Genomic DNA, 20,084 nt, shown 5'->3' with positions numbered 1-20,084 from the left:
GTTTCAAGTGCCCTAAGAAGTTAACTAATCAACTAAATAAATACTCCAGACAATTTTTCTGGGGTAATACCCACAAGTGCAATCCAGCAAGTTGGAAGGAAGTTTGTAGACCTAAACAAGCATGTGGCTTAGGTATTAAAAACATTGATCACTTCAATAGAGCTTGCCTTGCTAAGTTGGGATGGAAAGTTTTATTTGATAAGGATAACTGATGGGCAAATATAGTTAGAAGGAAATACCTTAGGAATGAGAACTTTTTGGATAGTAAAGTAATGCAACATCATTCGGTTGCTTGGAAATGAATACTGGGATCAAGGGATATAATTTCAAAGGGTATGTAATGGGTGGTCGGTGATGGCAAGGACATCTTGTTTTGGACCCACAACTGGGTTTTTCCTCACCCCATTTTTCATCTTATACCAAAAAAACAATTCCATTGTTTTAAGTGGGATATAAAAGTTGTTGAGTTTATAGTTAATGGTCAGTGGGATAGAAACAAGCTTGGGAATGTTATAGATACTAATATTGTTAATAAGATTTGTGACATTCCTCTTCCTATTAATAGTACCTCTGACTCTGCTATTTAGGGTCCTAATCCTAATGGAAAGTTTTAAGTGAAATCCGTGACTTGGGTCCAAGTCGAGAATTTAAATACATCCCCAACACAAATGCTGATTAATAGGATTTGGAAGCAGACTCTGCCTCCTAAGGTTAAATTATTTGTCTGGACTCTTGTCAAAGGAAGGCTACAAACCAGTAAACGTCTCAGCAAGTTTTTATCCAATGTAACTAATCAATGCCCAATGTGCCATAATCATGAGAAAGACCAGGACCATCTTTTTCTTCACTGCCAGTACGCTGTGCAAGTCTGGACCTGTTTGAATGAACCTTATTTTTGCAATATTGCAAATAATCCTAAGGTAAATGAGTGGCTAAGTACTTTGCCACGTGATGGGAAAATTGAAGTTAGCTGTTTAAGTAAAGCTTTGTCCATTTGTTGGCAAATTTGGAATGATAGAAATGCAAGTATATTAAAAAATGAGAATCCTAAACCGTATTGGTCTGTTATTCGCCCCCTCACAACGGCTAAAGAGTACTTTAAAGAGAATACTAGTCATGAAAAGCACCTTGAGGTTGGTTGTCAAGATAATTTGATTAAGTGGCAACACCCTCCACCTAATTATGTTAAAATAAACTTTGATGGATCTATTTCTCACTCTTTGGCTACTGGAGGGTTCGTGGTTAGGAATTGGGATAGTAAACCTATCCTTGCTAGTGCGATGAAATTTGGCTTTATGAGCATCAATGTTGCCGAGGCTTTAGCTCTCCGTGAAGCGCTGATTTGGGCAAAGAGAAGGAATTGGAAACATGTCTTGGTGGAAGGCGACTCAAAGCTCATCTTGGATGCTATTTGTGGAGCTTGTGATGTGCCCTGGAACCTAAAACCTATTATTGAGGACATCAGGTGGTGTGCCAACAACTTTCAGGACATTAGATAGCCACATCTTCAGGGAGACAAACTTCGTAGCGGATGCTTTGGCATCTATTGGTCTTAATAGTTCGAATCTTTGTATTTGGGATGCTTGTCTCCCTGTGGATGTTCACTTAGCTTTTCAATTTGACTGTATTAGTGCTGGCTGTGTAAGAGGTTTTTCGCTATAATGTTTTTTTTTTTTATAAAAAAAAAATCACATATTTTAGTATTGCATATAGTAATTGAATATAAGATTTTGGATTTTTCCAGTAGGAAATACAAGATGTGAAGTACAAGCTTTATACAATTATTAATAGCCCAACAATTAAATAAACCAAAAATTGTTTTGTTTTGCCAAAACCACCAAAAATATGCAGACTATATAATGAAGATTTTTGATGCTCCTTGATGAGCTAGCTTATGTAGTTTTCACCACCATTCTTCTTCTCTGGCTCCTCACACCTCAATGCTGTATTTCTTCTCCTTTTATCCCCATATCTCCACACAACACCTCTCTCTCTCTCTCTCTCTCTCCCTCTCCCTCTCTCTCTCTAATTTGGTGCACAAACCAAGAACAAAAAGCCTAGTTTCTCTGAGGGTTTGGCTTTTTTGCTCCCCTCCTCTTTCGTCAAAACACACCTGAATTCTCTCCAACCCTTCCTTAAGCTTTGTCTCCTCTCTCTCCCCCATTACTCCCTCATCGATTTGCAGCTTCCTGCAACACAATCTGTTACAGGCGCTTGATTTACTTGCGAAAGCTTGAAGATTTTAGGGTGTCCTGACAAACCCACATAGCATCAGCTCGCAGGTTTGAAAATAACGAGTAATTTCCTCCTCTGTGTTGCATTTCGGATGCCGGATTCAATTGGGTATTTGAAATCGGTAGACTTTGATTGCTGTATATTGTGAACCTTTAATTCTCTTTGGTATATATACAATTCGTTTCTTTGTCTGGGCATTAGGGTTTTTGAGGTGGAACAGTTTTGGTTTTTGGGTTTGTTGTGTTCCTTTTTACTGGTTCTAGAACTTGGGATTTGAGCTTAAAGGTTACATGTTTATGGGTCTGTGCGTTGTTCTTCAGTGGTAATAAGATTTGGGTATTGTGAAGTTGAATGGTTTTGGACTATCGGTTTCTGGGTCATCTGTATATTGATTAAGATATGAGTCGTAGGGTCCGGCGGAAGGTGGCTAGGAAGGGGAAGGAGAAGGTGGTTTTGCCTAGTTATCCAGAAATTGAAGATGAAGTTTCATATCCAATGCAAAATGGGCTTGTTGATTGGACTGGTTTGCCAGATGATACTGTCATTCAGTTGTTTTCGTGTTTGAATTATCGTGACCGGGCAAGCTTATCATCAACTTGCAAGACATGGAGGGTTCTTGGAATTTCGCCGTGTTTGTGGACCTCTTTGGATCTTCGTGCACACAAATGCAATGATACCATGGCATCTTCACTTGCTTCAAGATGTGTAAATCTTCAGAAGCTTAGGTTTCGTGGGGCAGAATCTGCTGATGCAATATTGCATCTCCGGGCAAAGAATTTAAGTGAAATAAGTGGTGATTACTGTAGAAAAATAACTGATGCTACCCTATCTGTGATCGTGGCTCGGCATGAGTCACTTGAAAGCCTCCAGCTTGGGCCAGATTTCTGTGAAAGGATCAGCAGTGATGCTATAAAAGCAATAGCTCTTTGCTGTCCTAAATTGAAAAAGCTTCGACTTTCCGGAATTAGGGATGTGCAAGCTGATGCTATTAATGCTTTATCTAAGCATTGTCCAAATTTGACTGATATCGGGTTCATAGACTGTCTGAACATTGATGAGATGGCACTGGGAAATGTTTTTTCAGTTTGTTTCCTCTCTGTTGCTGGGACCTCCACCATGAAATGGGGCGTGGTTTCACATCTTTGGCATAAGTTGCCTAACTTGATTGGGCTAGATGTTTCAAGAACTGATATTGGTTCTGCTGCTGTTTCACGGTTGTTATCATCATCACACAGCTTGAAGGTTTTATGTGCCTTAAATTGTCCCGTGCTTGAAGAAGACAGCAACTTTGCTCCTCGTAAATATAAAAATAAAATGTTACTTGCCCTTTTTACAGATATTATGAAAGAAATAGCGTTTTTAGTAGTCGACATTATGAAGAAAGGAAAGAACGTGCTTCTGGATTGGAGGAATTCAAAGAAGGATAAAAACTTGAACGACATTATGACTTGGATTGAATGGATTCTCTCTCATTCTCTTTTGCGGATTGCCGAGAGCAATCAACAAGGTTTAGATGTTTTTTGGCTCAAGCAAGGTGCATCTTTGTTGCTCAATTTAATGCAGAGCTCACAAGAGGATGTTCAAGAAAGGGCAGCTACAGGACTTGCAACTTTTGTTGTTATTGATGATGAAAATGCTAGCATAGATTGTGGGAGGGCTGAAGCTGTTATGCGAGATGGGGGCATACGTCTTCTCTTAAACCTAGCAAAATCTTGGCGGGAAGGGCTCCAATCCGAGGCTGCAAAGGTATGTGTGTGTATATATATATACATATATATTTTCTCGTGCTATTATGACTATCTGCCATTTTGACTAATTGTTGTACTATATGGTCTATAGTGTAGGAATTGGTTATTTGGTGATACACAGATTCATGATTATCGTGCATATAGATGTGGAATTAGGCTGACTAGTTCCTTTTCATGTTCATTACTTGAATAGGCTATAGCAAACTTGTCTGTGAATGCCAATGTTGCTAAAGCTGTTGCTGAGGAAGGGGGGATCAATATTCTTGCTGGTTTGGCAAGGTCTATGAACAGGCTGGTTGCTGAAGAGGCGGCTGGAGGACTATGGAATCTTTCTGTTGGAGAAGAGCACAAGGTCTGATAGTCTACTATCTATTGTCTTATCACCTACATATGCCCTAAAATTTCACTTGTAATTAATAAGGTTTTTCTGGTCAGGGTGCCATTGCTGAGGCCGGTGGAGTGAAAGCCCTAGTTGATCTTATTTTTAAATGGTCATCTGGTGGTGATGGAGTTCTGGTACATTACCTTTTTTCATGTATTTTTCTCTTTACGTATGATGCTTATGTGTTATGCAATACACTTGGGGTTGCTGTGGCATGGTGGTTTAAGTTGTGCCTTGCTTTCCACGTCTCATTTCAGGAACGGGCGGCTGGTGCACTAGCGAATTTGGCTGCTGATGACAAGTGTAGCACAGAGGTTGCATTGGCAGGTGGTGTGCATGCTTTAGTGATGCTTGCTCGTAACTGCAAGTTTGAGGGGGTGCAAGAGCAGGTAATAAAACTTTTTGTTGCTATTGTTAAGCTCTACCTGACAACTGAACAAAAACACACTTCAAGTGTACAACTTTTCCTATGGCTACAGATGGTTGAAACTTTAGAAAAAGCTTAGTTCCAAGAAATCTTAAAAGCTGGTTTTGATGTTTGTGGTTTTGATCTTGACACCCACCACATCAAGATTCAGCTTGTGGTGATTGGTGTGTCCTTTCTTTATAGAAAATTTCACACTGTTTGTGATGGTTCTACAAATCCTGCCTAGGTCTTAGGTTCATATGGTGTACCACTGTATCTAAGTGCCAATTTATGGCACACAGTGTAGCATTAAATTGTTGAGAAGTTTTCCTTATTCTATATTGTATCTGGTTCTTCTAGTGGCTTTTCTAGTGGGTCAGTTGTGCATCTTTCATTGGTTCTCTGATTCTCTCTCTCTCTCTCTTATATGCACTTGTATGTGTTCATTGTGTATTTCTTTTTTGCAAATTATTTAATGTACTTCTTATACCAGGCTGCCCGTGCCTTGGCAAATTTGGCTGCTCATGGAGACAGTAATAGTAACAATGCAGCAGTTGGACAAGAGGCAGGTGCTCTTGATGCTCTTGTTCAGCTTACACAATCTCCTCATGAAGGTGTCAGGTAGTTTACTCTGGATCCTCTCTTTGCATTATTCTTTAAGCAATTCTTGAGTCATTTGATTAAAAGTTTTGTATCAGTCTGATATTATTTTGTCATCTACATATATTTTCTTTCAAGCAAACTTTTTATTCTTTAAATAATTTTTATTTTATATGTGCATCAAAGGAACAAGATACTTCCACCGCCTCTTTCCCCTTCACCAATCACCACAATAAAAATGAAACAGAATCTCGCTTATGGAATTAAAAGTGATAAGAAATTTTCAGTTGTTTAGGAATGTTCATTGATGGGTGTGGTTCTTAAGCTTTAAGCTTGTTGAGAGTATATCTCACTTCAGGAATGCAAAGCATTGCATTACTTTATGCAATGTGAAGGGCCGTTTCACTCATGACCATTCGTTTTGAGTTGGATGCCGTAACTTTTGCATGGTATCAGAGTGGGGGAACCCAATATAAGTTATCTACGCTGTTGGTGCCACACTGAGGGTGCACGTTGAGATTATAACCCACATCTGGAAGCCTTGTGTTTCAATATAAATGTATTGGCCCTCGTCAACTCATGACCGTTTGGGTTAGATGCTCTAATTCTGTCCAGACTAATTAAAATAATGCTGTCTTAAAGCTGAGGTAATTGCATAAAAGACTTATTGGAATTCTAGTTCACTCATTAGTTGTTGGTTATCATTGTTTCTTCTCAAAAAAAAAAAAAAAAAAAAGAAAAGAAAAAAGTTGTTGATTATCAACTTCTGTCTATACAACCAATGTACTATACCTTATTTTACTTTGAACAGGCAAGAGGCGGCTGGTGCATTGTGGAATCTATCATTTGATGACAGAAATCGAGAAGCAATTGCTGCAGCCGGCGGCGTTGAGGCCTTGGTATGATATTTACCTTGAATAATCACAACCCTATGATGTCAACAGAATCCATGTTAGCTTCTCATTCAAATCCCTAAAATAAAGAAAGTGTTTTTGTATAAGTATTTCTTGGAGTTGGACATTTTATTTACTATTTATTACCCTGTAATAATTGCTACACTATTATGAAAAAAGTTTTTATCAAATGCTATATCACATTTTAGGGTGACCAAAACTTGCTACTTGTCTGGATCTACAAAAAAATCAAAGCAAATTAATAGAAACAGATGGTTTCGAAGCTTCCTTTTGTGAGAACCATTTCATATCTGCATCAAGATTTTTGGTCATGATTTTAATGGCATTTCGATATCGGACTCACACATATTGAAGTTGAGGAACGGAAAAAACCTTATAACATAAATATTTTTTTTTGTACTGTTAGTTTTAGTTTTTTTTTTTTTTTTTTTTTAAATTTTCTGTGTTACAATTTAAATTCGAAAGTATAATATGGGTCCTTTTGCTTCTGCCTGTTTTGTGAAGAAAAAAATAATGTGGATGATGTGTTGAGTATGGAAATTTTTATTGTTTAAAAGTATTAGAACATTCTTACAGTTTATCATTTGAGCTGTAATAGTGATACTTTAACATTGTTGTTCTTTTTAAGCTTTAGTGTTCCCACTTGCTAAAATAGATTTTATAATTGTATGCGATAAAGTTGCACTGTATGTTTAACCTACCTCATTGGGTATGTAGGTTGCTCTCGCACAAGGCTGCTCAAATGCCTCCCCAGGTCTTCAAGAAAGGGCTGCGGGTGCTCTTTGGGGATTGTCGGTATCAGAAGCCAATAGGTATATGCTTGCTCTTGATGACACACCAAAATTAAGCTAGTTCAAACTAATATGAGTCAAATAGTTTGGACTGATGATGTATGTCTTGTTGGAGATATCGTTCATTCTTTGTTTTAGTTTATGGAAGTAAACCTTATGGAATACCTGGTCGCAGTCAGGTTTCTTATTGATTTGACTAGATAATGACAATAAGTTAAAATTCTGATGCAAAACAAGTTATGCTTATCATAAAAGAAAAAGGAAGGAAATAAAAGAAGAAAAAGATGCATGGGTGGTTTGAGATTCTTATCTGTTTATATATGATAGAATTTTTACGAGTTTGAATATCATATAAACTACAGATTTTATGTAGTAAAGACTAAGATTCAGCAAGTTCCTGTTCTATCAATGTAATTTTAATAATTTTTTTATGTGGTTACAATTGTAGCCAGACACTGGGTGATCAATTAGAAGTCATTTCTGGAGAATATATATTATTTGTACAATAACATATTGGCATCTATCGTAATTTCCTGCTCTGCCAAATCTTAAATATGTTTAATTAACTGATAACCTATTATAGACAAAGCTATATTTTATATTTCATGGGCATGCAATTAGTTTGTTTCATGTTTTGTTCTTTTTTCCCCTTTCATTTCATAAACCTTCACGTTTGCATTTTCCAGCTTAATTGTGTTGCATTGCATTGCATTTTCCCCTTTTCATTTCTTAAAGATTCAAAGACATTCCATGACTTGTTTGCGGAAATTCCTGTTAAGTCATGGCTCTGGTATGGACATTGTGCTATATAGTGCGATTCTTATATTTAAGGTGTCTGAGTTTGTGAGTGTAATACTGGGTCATAAAATAGGATTGGGTTAGGTTTAGAAAGTTTTACATGTTTTTCGCTGTTCTTTTATTTCTAACCATAGGGTAACTTTGTTATTAGATATTTGATATTTCTGTTCATTTTGTGTGCAACTTCTAATAAAAAGGACTTTCCACCTTAACTTCTTAAGACGTTTTAACAATGGAATTTCTCCTTATTTCCTTGGTTGATAAGATTGAACTGTAATTTACATGAAAATCACAAGGAAGTAGCAAATCTGTGGGCAAAATATTGAAGTCTTCCTGTTCTCAGAAGCAGATTCCAGCTAAAGTACTTAATTGTTGTGATTTACGGCGCAAAATTACGATGATGCAGAAATTAGGTTTGTGTTACCTATTTCTTTTTGGTGTCCTATTTGGGTTTGGATTCGACTTCTTGGTTGGATTCCTTGCTTGCTGGAGAGATTTGTTAATTACCTATTTGATTAGGATTTGGATTTACTTCCAATTAGGATTAGGATTCTCATTGTAATCTAAGTCCTACAACAACAACAACAAAGCCTTTTCCCACTAAGTGGGGTCGGCTATATGAATCCTAGAACGCCATTGCGCTCATTTGTGTCATGTCCTCCGTTAGATCCAAGTACTCAAGTCTTTTCTTAGAGTCTCTTCCAAAGTTTTCCTAGGTCTTCCTCTACTCCTTCGGCCCCGAACCTCTGTCCCGTAGTCACATTTTCGAACCGGAGCGTCAGTAGGCCTTCTTTGCACATGTCCAAACCACCGTAACCGATTTTCTCTCATATTTCCTTCAATTTTGTCTACTCCTACTTTACCTCGGATATCCTAATTCCCAATCTTATCCTTTCTCGTGTGCCCATACATCCCACGAAGCATCCTCATCTCCGCTACACCCATTTTGTGTACGTTGATGCTTCACCGCCCAACATTCTGTGCCATACAACATCGCTGGCCTTATTGCCGTCCTATAAAATTTTCCCTTGAGCTTCAGTGGCCTACGACGGTCACACAACACGCCGGATGCACTCTTACACTTCATCCATCCAGCTTGTATTCTATGGTTGAGATCTCCATCTAATTCTCCGTTCTCTTGCAAGATAGATCCTAGGTAGCGAAAACGGTCACTTTTTGTGATCTTCGCTAGATTGCTCCGGTCATTAGTGTGGATAAGTATATAAATGGATAGAGATAGGAAAGCAAACACAAGATGTACGTGGTTCACCCAGATTGGCTACGTCCACGGAATAGAGGAGTTCTCATTAATTGTGAAGGGTTTACACAAGTACATAGGTTCAAGCTCTCCTTTAGTGAGTACAAGTGAATGATTTAGTACAAATGACATTAGGAAATATTGTGGGAGAATGATCTCGTAGCCACGAAACTTCTAAGTACCGGAGTGTGGTATCGTCTTGACTTGCCTTATCTGTCTCATAAGTAGATGTGGCATCTTCTCTGGAAGTACTCTTCCTCCATCCAGGGGTGGTATCTGTAACTGGTGGAGATGCACAAGGTAATGTATCAATTTCACTTGAAGCTTACTTGTAGTTTCATGCTTGGTCAAGCGAGATACAAACCATGTAGTAGGAGTCCCCCAAGTCGCCGAGCTGAGGGATCTGCTGAAAGAGGTGACAGACAAGGTAAGCAATCAGAGCTCCGACTGATTGTTCACATTCTCCCTATCTTGCAGGCAGCATGAAGGATAAAGAGAAGAAAAATGAGGAGAGATGATATGGAATACTTTTGCTTTTGAAGAAGTAACTTTCCACAGGCTTATTCTTGAACTGGGCTGGAGGGTTTTCTGGTTTCCTCCAGAGTATAAGGCCGACTGAAGAATTTGAGGGTCAAAACAAGTCCATCAAATCTAGAGTACGTTCGACCCTGCTGATATGGGATACTTTTGCTTTTGATAGAGTAGTGGATGTATCGGCACGTGTGCTGTTACGCTTGTCTCCACATGCTTCCTTGTATCCTTCTCACTTGCCCTATCTGTTCCTCAGGCAGATGCGGTATCTTCCCTGGAAGCATAAGATGTTGAAGATGAGTACTCGAGAGCAATGCCAGGTAAGTAATCAGGTAAGGGGTTCCAGGCAGTCAGTTCCTGGCTGGAAGCTTGATTCCAAGTGCTGACTGATTGCTCTCTTTCTCCTTGTCTTGCAGGTAAGAACAAGGCCAAAGGAAAAGACAGGGAAAAAGCATGATATGGGATACTCTTGCTTTTAACCCTGATGATATGAGATATTCTTGCTCTAGTATAGCTTGTTTACAGAGGTATTATCGGGGGGAAAGAAAGCTGAATATTTCGAAAGGCTTTGTTGGGAGTGCCCTCTCAGATAAGAGAAAGGGTTGAGCATTTTTGCAGGTCTGCCTGTCCGTTAGGGATGGAAGTCGACATATATAGGAGTCTCCCTAACATCAAGTAATAATGCTATTCCTTTACCCTGCTTGGTTATAGCACGGTAGTGGGAGCTGCCAGCTTCACATGTTTTAACTCTGTCAGAGCACTTTGAAAAAGTGGTTTGTGGTATCTGGAAAGTTGATGTTGCGTGTGAAGATTAGAGACCTGTCGGGGGTCTGGCTCTCGAGATTCGGAGAACGATGCCTCTTCGATTTTTGAGAAAGCAATCTTGCTGGGGGTCTGGCTCTCGAGATTCGGAGAGCGGTGTCTCTTCAATTTTTGAGAAAGTAATCATGTTGGGAGTCTGGCTCTCGAGATTCGGAGGGCCGTGCCTCTTCGATTTTGGAGCAAGCAATCTTGTTGGGAGTGTTTTCTCGAATGTGAGTAAAGGTTGGGCATGTTTGCTAGTCTACCTTGCCACGAAGCACAGAGGTTGACACACAGGGACTTTCCAATTATCCAGCAGTGGTACTGTTCCTTTACCCTCTCTTCGATTTTGAGAAAGTAATCATGTTGGGAGTCTGGCTCTCGAGATTCGGAGGACGGTGCCTCTTCGATTTTGGAGCTAGCAATCTTGTTGGGAGTGTTTTCTCGAATGTGAGTAAAGGTTGGGCATGTTTGCTAGTCTACCTTGCCACGAAGCACAAAGGTTGACACACAGGGACTTTCCAATTATCCAGCAATGGTACTGTTCCTTTACCCTCTCTTCGATTTTTGAGAAAGTAATCATGTTGGGAGTCTGGCTCTCGAGATTCGGAGGGCGGTGCCTCTTCGATTTTGGAGCAAGCAATCTTGTTAGGAGTGTTTTCTCGAATGTGAGTAAAGGTTGGGCATGTTTGCTAGTCTACCTTGCCACGAAGCACAGAGGTTGACACACCGGGACTTTCCAATTATCCAGCAGTGGTACTGTTCCTTTACCCTTGTGGGTAATAATATGGTAGCTAGACCTTCAAAATTTATGTGTCTAAACTTTGTTAGTGTTGTTTCTTTGCAATTCTTTTACCCTTCTTGGTCAGAGCGATGTAGTGGGAGCTGCAAGCTTCACGTGTCTCAACTTTGTCAGAGAACTTTGGCAAAGTTATCTGTGGTACCCATGAGCTACTGTTGCGTGTGGGAAGTGGGTGATTGAACAGTACGATTCATGTGCTTTCTACTTCGCTAGAAATCTTCAACAGAATGCCCATAATTTCCGCAAAGCTGAGTGTGCGTGTGACAGGTGCTGACAAGGCTGGAAAAGTAGGTGCCTCTTCGATTTCTGAAATCGGCCCTCGTGGTCTCTGAGCAGCCCAGCTTTTGAGAAAGCAAGCCTCTTAGATTTCTGAGATCGGCCTTTGTGGTCTTTGAGCAGCCCAGCTTTTGAGAAAGCAAACACCTCTTCGATTTCTGAGATCGACCCTCGTGGTCTCTGAGCAGCCCAGCTTTTGAGGAAGCAAACGCCTCTTCGATTTCTGAGCAGGCGCCTCTTCGATTTCTGAAGCTTCGTCGAGTGCAGATTTTTATAGGGGCTGACATTAAGTTCCAAAGCACACTTGAATATCCACCAGTAGAAGCTCCATTCTTGCACTTCTAAGATCTTGATTTGTCCGACCTCTTCTCTCTTCAACACCTTTGAAAATGTCTGGCCCCTCCGACCGTCGTTTTGACTTGAACCTTGTTGAAGAGGCAGCCCCGCCTTCTCCAGACAACATATGGCGCCCATCCTTCGTCTCCCCTACTGGTCCTCTTACCGTTGGGGATTCCGTGATGAAGAATGATATGACCGCTGCGGTAGTGGCCAGGAACCTTCTCACTCCCAAAGATAACAGACTACTTTCCAAACGGTCTGATGAGTTGTCTGTTAAGGATTCTCTGGCTCTCAGTGTTCAGTGTGCAGGTTCTGTGTCTAATATGGCCCAACGCCTATTTGCTCGAACCCGCCAAGTTGAATCATTGGCGGCTGAAGTGATGAGTCTCAAACAGGAGATTAGAGGGCTCAAGCATGAGAATAAACAGTTGCACCGGCTCGCACATGACTATGCTACAAACATGAAGAGGAAGCTTGACCAGATGAAGGAATCTGATGGTCAGGTTTTACTTGATCATCAGAGATTTGTGGGTTTGTTCCAAAGGCATTTATTGCCTTCGTCTTCTGGAGCTGTACCGCGTAATGAGGCTCCAAATGATCAATCTCTGATGCCTCCTCCTTCTAGGGTTTTGTCCAGTACTGAGGCTCCGAATGATCCCCCTCCGGTGCCTTCTCTTTCTGGGGCTCTACCGACTGCTGAGACTTCTCCTAAGCAACCTTTGTGAAGGCTCCCTCTTGTTTGTTTATTTTGACTCAAGTATATGTACATATTTGTAACTTATCGGGGATATCAATAAATAAGCTTTCCTTCATTTCAACGTATTGTGTTAAATACACCAAACCTTCTTCGCTAAGTTCTTTGAATTTTCTTTTGTTGAAGCTTGTATGTTGAAGCTTTGTGAGTGGAGCATATAGGTTGAGGTAGTGTTCCCTTAATTTCCCGAGTGAGGAAAACTTCTCGGTTGGAGACTTGGAAAATCCAAGTCACTGAGTGGGATCGGCTATATGAATCTTAGAACGCCATTGTGTTCTGTCCTGTGTCATGTCCTCCGTTAGATCCAAGTACTCTAAGTAATAGAACCTTAGGGTAAGTTTATTTAGTGTGCCTCATCATGGTTTGGAGAGCTTTTCTCTATTTTGGTTTTGGGTGGAGGTCACCGTTTGGAGTCATGAGTGTGTGGCAAATTCATGGCTCATTCGTTTGGCAAATTTGGTGAGAGTCAATTTGTGAGTTTGAGGGTTAGAGAGCAATTTGGGAGACACCACTCCATTTGTGAGAGTTAAAAACTCTTACGTAATCTCGGTTTGTTTAGTGAAATTTCTCGCTGTGCTTTGCCCGTGGATGTAGGCTTTACGCCGAACCACATAGATCTCGTGTTCTTTTGAAATTGTTTGTTTTTAGCTTTCGCCTACGACGTTAATATTTGGTACTTTTGTTAGAATTCGCTTCCGCTTGCGCATAAAGGTACAAAACTTTTCAACCTAAAGTTATAAAATTATATAGTCAATGCCTACAATTATTTTACTTGTTTGTCATGGTTTTTGTGGAATAAGTTTTGGTAACTATTATTGGCACTCCAAAAATCTAATTGTGCACTCCTCATAAGAGTATTTTCTTTCTAAATGCAGAAAGTTTGGAGTGCACAATTAGATTTTTGGAGTGCCAATAACAATTCCCTAATTTTTACGCTGGAATGTTAGTCCAATAATCTCTACGATTATTTAGGATGCAACTTCCAAAATTAATCAATTCTGTGCTTTTAAAGAATATCAATCAGTTTATGCATATTATGAACGGATCAAATGACTGGTGATCTGCAAGATTTCCTTTTTCTCCGGTCGCATTGTTATTTCTTGAAATCTATCATACTCTTCTATCTAGAATACTCCCATGTTCTTTGAATGAGTATTGAGATGATTTTTTGTTTCATGCTGTCGTTATTGATTTTATCACCTTTTGTTGGTTGTTAGCATTGCCATTGGACGGGAAGGAGGTGTTGTGCCTTTGATTGCGTTGGCACGCTCTGAAGCTGCAGTAAGTATTCCTTTATTATTCAATTATTATTCAAAATGTTCCATGTTCCATGGTCAGTAAGAGAAAATCAAGCACTATTATTTAAATATATTTGGTATTAGCTGTCATACACATAGATTGTTTCAGAAATTGGTTTAATACTATTACAATGTTGCGGATCACTGCATTGACCTAGGCACTGGAATTCTGTAATCAATTTTTGGGCATAATTGTTGTCTAAAAAGAAAAATAGGAGTGAAATCTGATACAGTCATGATTCATTTTGAAGTTAAGTCTGAAATGATTAGTGTTCGAGTATTTTCGTGTATCCCTGTTTTTCAGTCAATAATAGCTGACAATCTGTATGGTAATGTTAACAAATAATTGTGGAATTGAAGATAAGACCTCTACATCCCATATTAGCTGTTTGGTTTTGGTTTATGTTTGATGTTGAACAATGTATTAAAAGCGTGAGGCGTGGGCGAGGCGTCTGAGGCGAAGCCCGGCCTAGGCGTGAGGCGAAGCCCGGCCTAGGCGTGAGGCGAAGCCTTACGGGATTAATTTTTTTTTATATATATATGTTTTATATATAATACTATAATTGTATAAAAAATAATACTATGTGAAATAAACATCCATTCTCAATTATTCATTCAAATCCATAGTCATTCAAAAGATAATATCATCTAAATTCATCATTTAAAGGTAATATCACCCAAATTCATCATTCAAAAGGTAATACAAACAAAGAAAACAATCATTCATCCAAATCCTCTTCATATAAATCAAAATACAAACAGAGATACTTTTCTGTCTATTAACCCCTCTACACTTTCTGACCTACTAGCACCTTCCACTATTATCCCCTTATCTACACCTTCTGTTTTCTATCTAATACCAACTGTTCAAACATTTCTACAAACAAGGCAGCACGCAGAGGCAGAGCTCTTCCCCAGAAAACCTTCCCCAGAAAACTAAATCCCTAACTTTTTCAGAATTTCAGAAACCCTAACCTTTGGGATATTGCTGACGGTGCTGGGGTGATGGTGGTGGGGTGATGGCGGCGTGGCGACGGTGCTGCTCCAAGCGGCGGCTGTGTTCTCTGTTCTGGGCTTCTGGCGCGCGGGAGAAGAAGCAAGAAGGCAAAGAAGGCAGAGGCAGACAAAGGCGATCGAAGGTATGGTATGAAGAGGATGTTTAAAACTGAAAATCCTTACCCATACGGCGTCGTTTTGTGTTTGGATGGTTTAAAAAAAAAAAAAAAAAAAAAATCAGGGGCAGACAAGGCGACACCTTGAGGCGAGCCTCCGGCAAAGCATTTCGCCTACTCCAGCAAAACAGAGGCGTTTGCCTCACTGCCCAGCGTCAAGGGAGCCCTAGGCGCGCCCCGAGGCGAGTTCTTTAAAACATTGATGTTGAACAAGGGGGTCCAAATGATATAGCGGTGAGGATCGGAGATCAAGAAGTACCAAAGAGTGAACGCTCATAACCATAGAATACAAGCTGGATGGGTGAAATGGAAGAGTGCATCCGATGTGTTGTGTGATCATTGTGTGCTACTAAAGCTCAAGGGAAAAATTTATAGGATGGCAATAAGGCTAGCAATGCTTTATGACACGGAATTTTGGGTGGTCAAGTATCACCACGTGCAAAAAATTAGTGGATATGAGAATGCTTTGTTAGATGTGTGGGCACACGAGAAAGGGAATGATTAAGAACGAGGATATCCGAGGTAAAGTAGGAGTGGTCGCAATTGAAGATAAGATGAGAGAAATTAGTTAAGGTGGTTAGGACATGCGAACAGAAGACCTACAAATGCTCTGGTTAGAAAATGCGATTATGAGATAGAGGTTCAGGGCAAAAGGGTAGAGGAAGACCTAGGAAGAATAGTAAAGAGACTTTTAAGAAAAGATATGGAGCACTTGAAGTAGTGGCGTTCTAAAATTCATACATCCGACCCCACTTAGTGGGATAAAACTTTGTTGTTGTTTTTGTTGAACAACAGCATGGTTTCTCATTCTAAGAAACTTTTTGTAATTAAAAGTCCAAAAACTGTCATCCAATATTTGAACTTGTATGTCAATACCTGTAACATCTTTTTAAGTGCATAGTTTCTCATGGCCTTGCATATAAATTCACTCATGTTCTAATTGGATACTCTTTTGGTCATTCAACCTTTTTTATAGTCTTTCATGGGTATGCATCAGTGAGTACAGTGCATTTACTTACAAATATCTGCTCATATCCCAACAATATCCTTTTGTTCAGTTTTCTTCGCTCATATAATTGGTACAAGATTTGATTTGATTTTTTCAACTTTCAGGATGTCCATGAAACAGCTGCTGGTGCTCTGTGGAATCTTGCTTTTAACCCTGGCAATGCTCTCCGCATTGTGGAGGAAGGAGGTGTCCCTGCACTTGTTCATCTTTGTTCTTCATCAGTGTCAAAAATGGCTCGCTTCATGGCTGCATTGGCATTGGCATACATGTTTGATGGCAGGTACTTGTAGGCCTAACTGTTTTCTGTGTGGGTAATACTCATTCTGTTGTTTCAAAATGCTGTCAAATGCATGGGATATTCCGTTCTGTATGTGATGTGGTTTAATGCCCTTGTGAGTCTGATGGTTTATGCTTCTATGTGCCCTCATTTTCAACCCACTGCGTCCCGGGTTAAAACCCTCATCTCTCCCTTTAGTCTTTGAATAGTACTATTGCTTGTAATAAGAAGCTATATATATATGTTAAGTTTGTTAATAACTTAATGCTCCGCAGAATGGATGAGTATGCGTTGATAGGGACTTCATCGGAAAGCATCTCAAAGAGTGTGAGCTTAGATGGCGCTAGAAGGATGGCTCTGAAGCACATTGAGACCTTTGTCCACACTTTTTCTGATCCACAAACGTTTGCTGCTGCTTCAGTATCAGCAGCCCCTGCAGCGTTGGCACAAGTAACAGAAGGTGCTCGTATTCAAGAAGCAGGACATCTGAGATGCAGGTTCTCTCTCTCTCTCTCTCTCTCTCTCTCTCTCTCTGCAATTGATTTGAGTTGTGTGAAGCCAATGCTATCATGGTTAGCTAACTACTAAATGGAATGTACGGCATTTCGTCTCTTATGAAAATCTTTTTCTCCAGCCAACTGTAATTCATGTCATATCTTCTGCTAGTACTTGGGATCATTCCTTAATTCAACTAAAGTAATAATCTGAATTAACAATTGTTGTCTACGGGGCTGAAATTTTAAATTTGATTTTTTTCATCTGAATATTTGACTTTTCCTTGTACTATCAGTGGGGCTGAAATTGGAAGATTTGTTTCCATGCTACGGAATACATCATCTGTTCTCAAGGCATGTGCTGCATTTGCTCTTCTTCAGGTAAATGTGCATATTAGACTCCCCCTGCGGGAAACACTTTTCCTTTGGTTCAGTGCCAACTTTAATATCCATTATTTATTCATCGGGAACAATCCTTATATAGTTATTCTTTCAACTGCAGTTTACCATTCCCGGTGGCCGCCATGCTATGCACCATGCCAGTCTTATGCAGAGTGGAGGAGCAGCACGCCTGCTGCGGGCTGCAGCAGCTGCAGCGACTGCCCCTCTTGAAGCCAAAATCTTTGCTAGGATTGTGCTTCGGAATCTTGAGCATCACCAAATAGAACCATCACTTTAATTTATCTGTGATCCATCGGCAAAAACATCTCTTTTTAGAATCGTTGATGGAGGCTGATTTCATGCTCGGTTACAAGCTTCGATGGACAAAAGGACATTGCACCGCAAGGACGCACAATCTGTAATCTTCCTTGTAACAAATGGGTTTGATCTTCATTTTTTTCTTCTTCCCATTTCTTAGGCATAAAAGATGGTTAATTTAGGTTCAAGTAGCTTACCCCCTTTGTACCAAATCATTTGAGGAAAAAAAAAAGGTGGTGGTTTAGATGGGGGGGGGGGAGGGAATTTAAGAACTTGTACCTTGACCATTTTCAATTTTTGTTCGTATTCTTTGTGATGATGGTTTCTCTATAGTGATATATATCAAAGCTGTTTGAGACTCGTCGAGGCAACGTTGATGAAATATTTCACTAGTTGAGTTTATGTTCTATTGTTTGTATAGGAAGTGATTTCTGCACATCTTTTCCCACTTCACACCCTTGCTTATGATTGGCAAGGGACAAAAATGAATACGGTGAGCGGAAATTATTTCTCTTTTTGAATATAAACTACCATCACTATTTTAATTCTTGAGTATGTATGACAACCAGTTCCTAATTTTACGTTCTTATTTATTTTAATCGAGGGAATTTGACACACCCTGATCCTAGAATTAAGGCGTGCTGGCCGTCACGTGAGCGTGATGTAACCAAAAGTGCGATGCGGAAGCAAATGATATGAGAAATACGAAGGAATAAAAACCAACTACTAGCAGTAATATCCAACTAGCATGCTAGAGTGAGTTAAAGTGTGTAGTACACAATTTCAGAGCATAAATACTAGGTGCAGTCAAGTAGGACTATAATTAAATTACAACACCCGTAGGTGAGTCCTACATGCAGGAAGTCTATCAGAACGCTGAAGAAAACCTCGTGAGCCACCAACTGTTAATTAGAACCTGGAGGGGCGCAAAACAAAATTGAGTGGGTCAGTAAAACCAAAGTTTTCCAAACATTTCATTTAAAACATTTCTAACCCTTCACTGTAAAACCTGTATACTTTTCCAGAAAATAACATAATAGTATATAAATCCTCATATATCTCAAATCATCAATCTATCACAAATCCAGAAATATGCCATGCCATAAATGTCAAAAATAGAACATGGATGCATCAAAATAAATAGGTGACATAATGAATCAACCGGAGACCCTGTAGTTGGTCCTGTACGGTTAATTCCATAGCTCAATATCCAACCCAGCCGGAGTCACCACGGTGACCTGTACGGCACTACTCTGCACATAAATCGGAACTACCTAAAGTAGTCTGTACGATAAGAAAGGTGTAAGAATACGCTCTAGTGCTTCTCTCATCAATCATCTGCGCGCATAGTCTAAGGTCACCTACTAGTCGGAAGCACCTTTAGTGATCTGTACGACTAGCATGTCGGAACCCTCTCATGGTCTGTACGACATGTACCTACTTGGATCCAAGGTGAGCGTGCGGTGTGGTGAATAATCTAAGTACTAACACCAGGGGTGCAGGTTATGAGCTCTCAACACAATTCACATCATCAATGATTCACATGAATAACATAAAACTCACCTGATACTCACCTGTCCGTCCACAGCACCAATTCACATATATATATATATATATATATATATGCATCAATATCAACTCATACAATTCACAATATGCATGCATGGCATTTAAAACATACTTTCATATAAATTCAATTTCTAGGAAAATCAATAGTATATAGGTATATACGGAAAACAAAACTGCCCACTCACTGGTAAGTCGATGGGTCGTAACCCCCGTGATGTCCTTGGATGCGCTCGTCCTCGGGATAGGTGTTACCTATATGCGAAACAACTATAAAAACGTTAATTTAAGCACATAACCGACAATTCGTAATAACTTCTCATACGGTGCTCAAATTGGGTATATGAATATACCACATCGACCTACTCGACGTTACAGACGTCGAGAAATTTTTAGAAAAATTTTCTGAAGTTGCACGCGCCCCCACGTGCCTAGACAGGCACGGGTCCACGCGCCCCCCACGCACGTCTCCTACCTCGGGCTCGCCGGACTGGTTTTTCCGATGGCTGGAAAACTGGAGATTTTTTTATCTCCTTGTTCTCCGTCATTTCTCAACCATTTTCTTCGAATTTTATATCAAAATGAAGCCCTAAGCATGTAGTTTCACGTTACACTACTTTAAGGCTCTAAAAACTACAAAATCTCACCGGAGAAATTCCAAGAAAACCGGCCAATTTCGAACCCAATGGTTCCGACGTCCAAAACCTTCCAACGAAGCACTCAGAGCTTCCTTGGGACCTCACTAAGCTCACTACAAGCTTAGAATTCCCTGAAAATTAACATATCACGATTGCATAAATAGTGACATAAAACTGGGGTTCGGGTTTCACGTGATTTCGAAGGTTTCACGTTCTAAAACTAGTACCAAATGACTCAGGAGGTCGAAAGGATGAAGAACCATACCTTTTTGGCGTCGATCAGTGAAAGTTCAAGG

The 20,084-nt window shown here is 39.9% G+C and overlaps 1 protein-coding gene across 2 annotated transcripts; it reads left to right on the top strand.

Annotated features, from left to right (window-relative positions):
• The first annotated feature begins 1,877 nt into the window (after positions 1–1,877).
• LOC126598567 (protein ARABIDILLO 1-like) lies at positions 1,878–17,944 on the top strand. 2 transcript variants are annotated; one of them, XM_050264937.1, is made up of 12 exons: positions 1,879–3,981; positions 4,177–4,335; positions 4,419–4,499; positions 4,623–4,754; positions 5,265–5,392; positions 6,183–6,270; positions 7,003–7,097; positions 13,853–13,916; positions 16,219–16,394; positions 16,667–16,888; positions 17,182–17,266; positions 17,388–17,944. In XM_050264937.1, the coding sequence occupies exons 1-12, from the start codon at positions 2,635–2,637 to the stop codon at positions 17,562–17,564; spliced, it is 2,754 nt and encodes a 917-aa protein (XP_050120894.1). In that variant the 5' UTR covers positions 1,879–2,634; the 3' UTR covers positions 17,565–17,944. The 2 variants fall into 2 exon arrangements, with proteins under 2 accessions (XP_050120900.1, XP_050120894.1); XM_050264943.1 differs by lacking the exons at positions 16,667–16,888; positions 17,182–17,266; positions 17,388–17,944 and adding an exon at positions 14,950–15,072 and having other exon boundaries at positions 1,878–3,981; positions 13,853–13,917; positions 16,219–16,361.
• The last annotated feature ends 2,140 nt before the right edge of the window (positions 17,945–20,084 follow it).

The sequence above is a fragment of the Malus sylvestris genome, chromosome 2, assembly GCF_916048215.2.
Source record: "Malus sylvestris chromosome 2, drMalSylv7.2, whole genome shotgun sequence".
Lineage (NCBI taxonomy): Eukaryota > Viridiplantae > Streptophyta > Magnoliopsida > Rosales > Rosaceae > Malus > Malus sylvestris.
Note: the sequence above shows the minus strand (reverse complement) of the source record. Positions and strands in the feature narration are given on the sequence as shown.

Coding starts and splice junctions, on each gene's coding strand:
- LOC126598567 (XM_050264937.1), top strand. CDS start 2,635: ATGAGTCGTAGGGTCCGGCGGAAGGTGGCTAGGAAGGGGAAGGAGAAG. Junction 3,982..4,176: donor TCCAATCCGAGGCTGCAAAG/GTATGTGTGTGT, acceptor TTACTTGAATAG/GCTATAGCAAACTTGTCTGT. Junction 6,271..7,002: donor CCGGCGGCGTTGAGGCCTTG/GTATGATATTTA, acceptor TTGGGTATGTAG/GTTGCTCTCGCACAAGGCTG.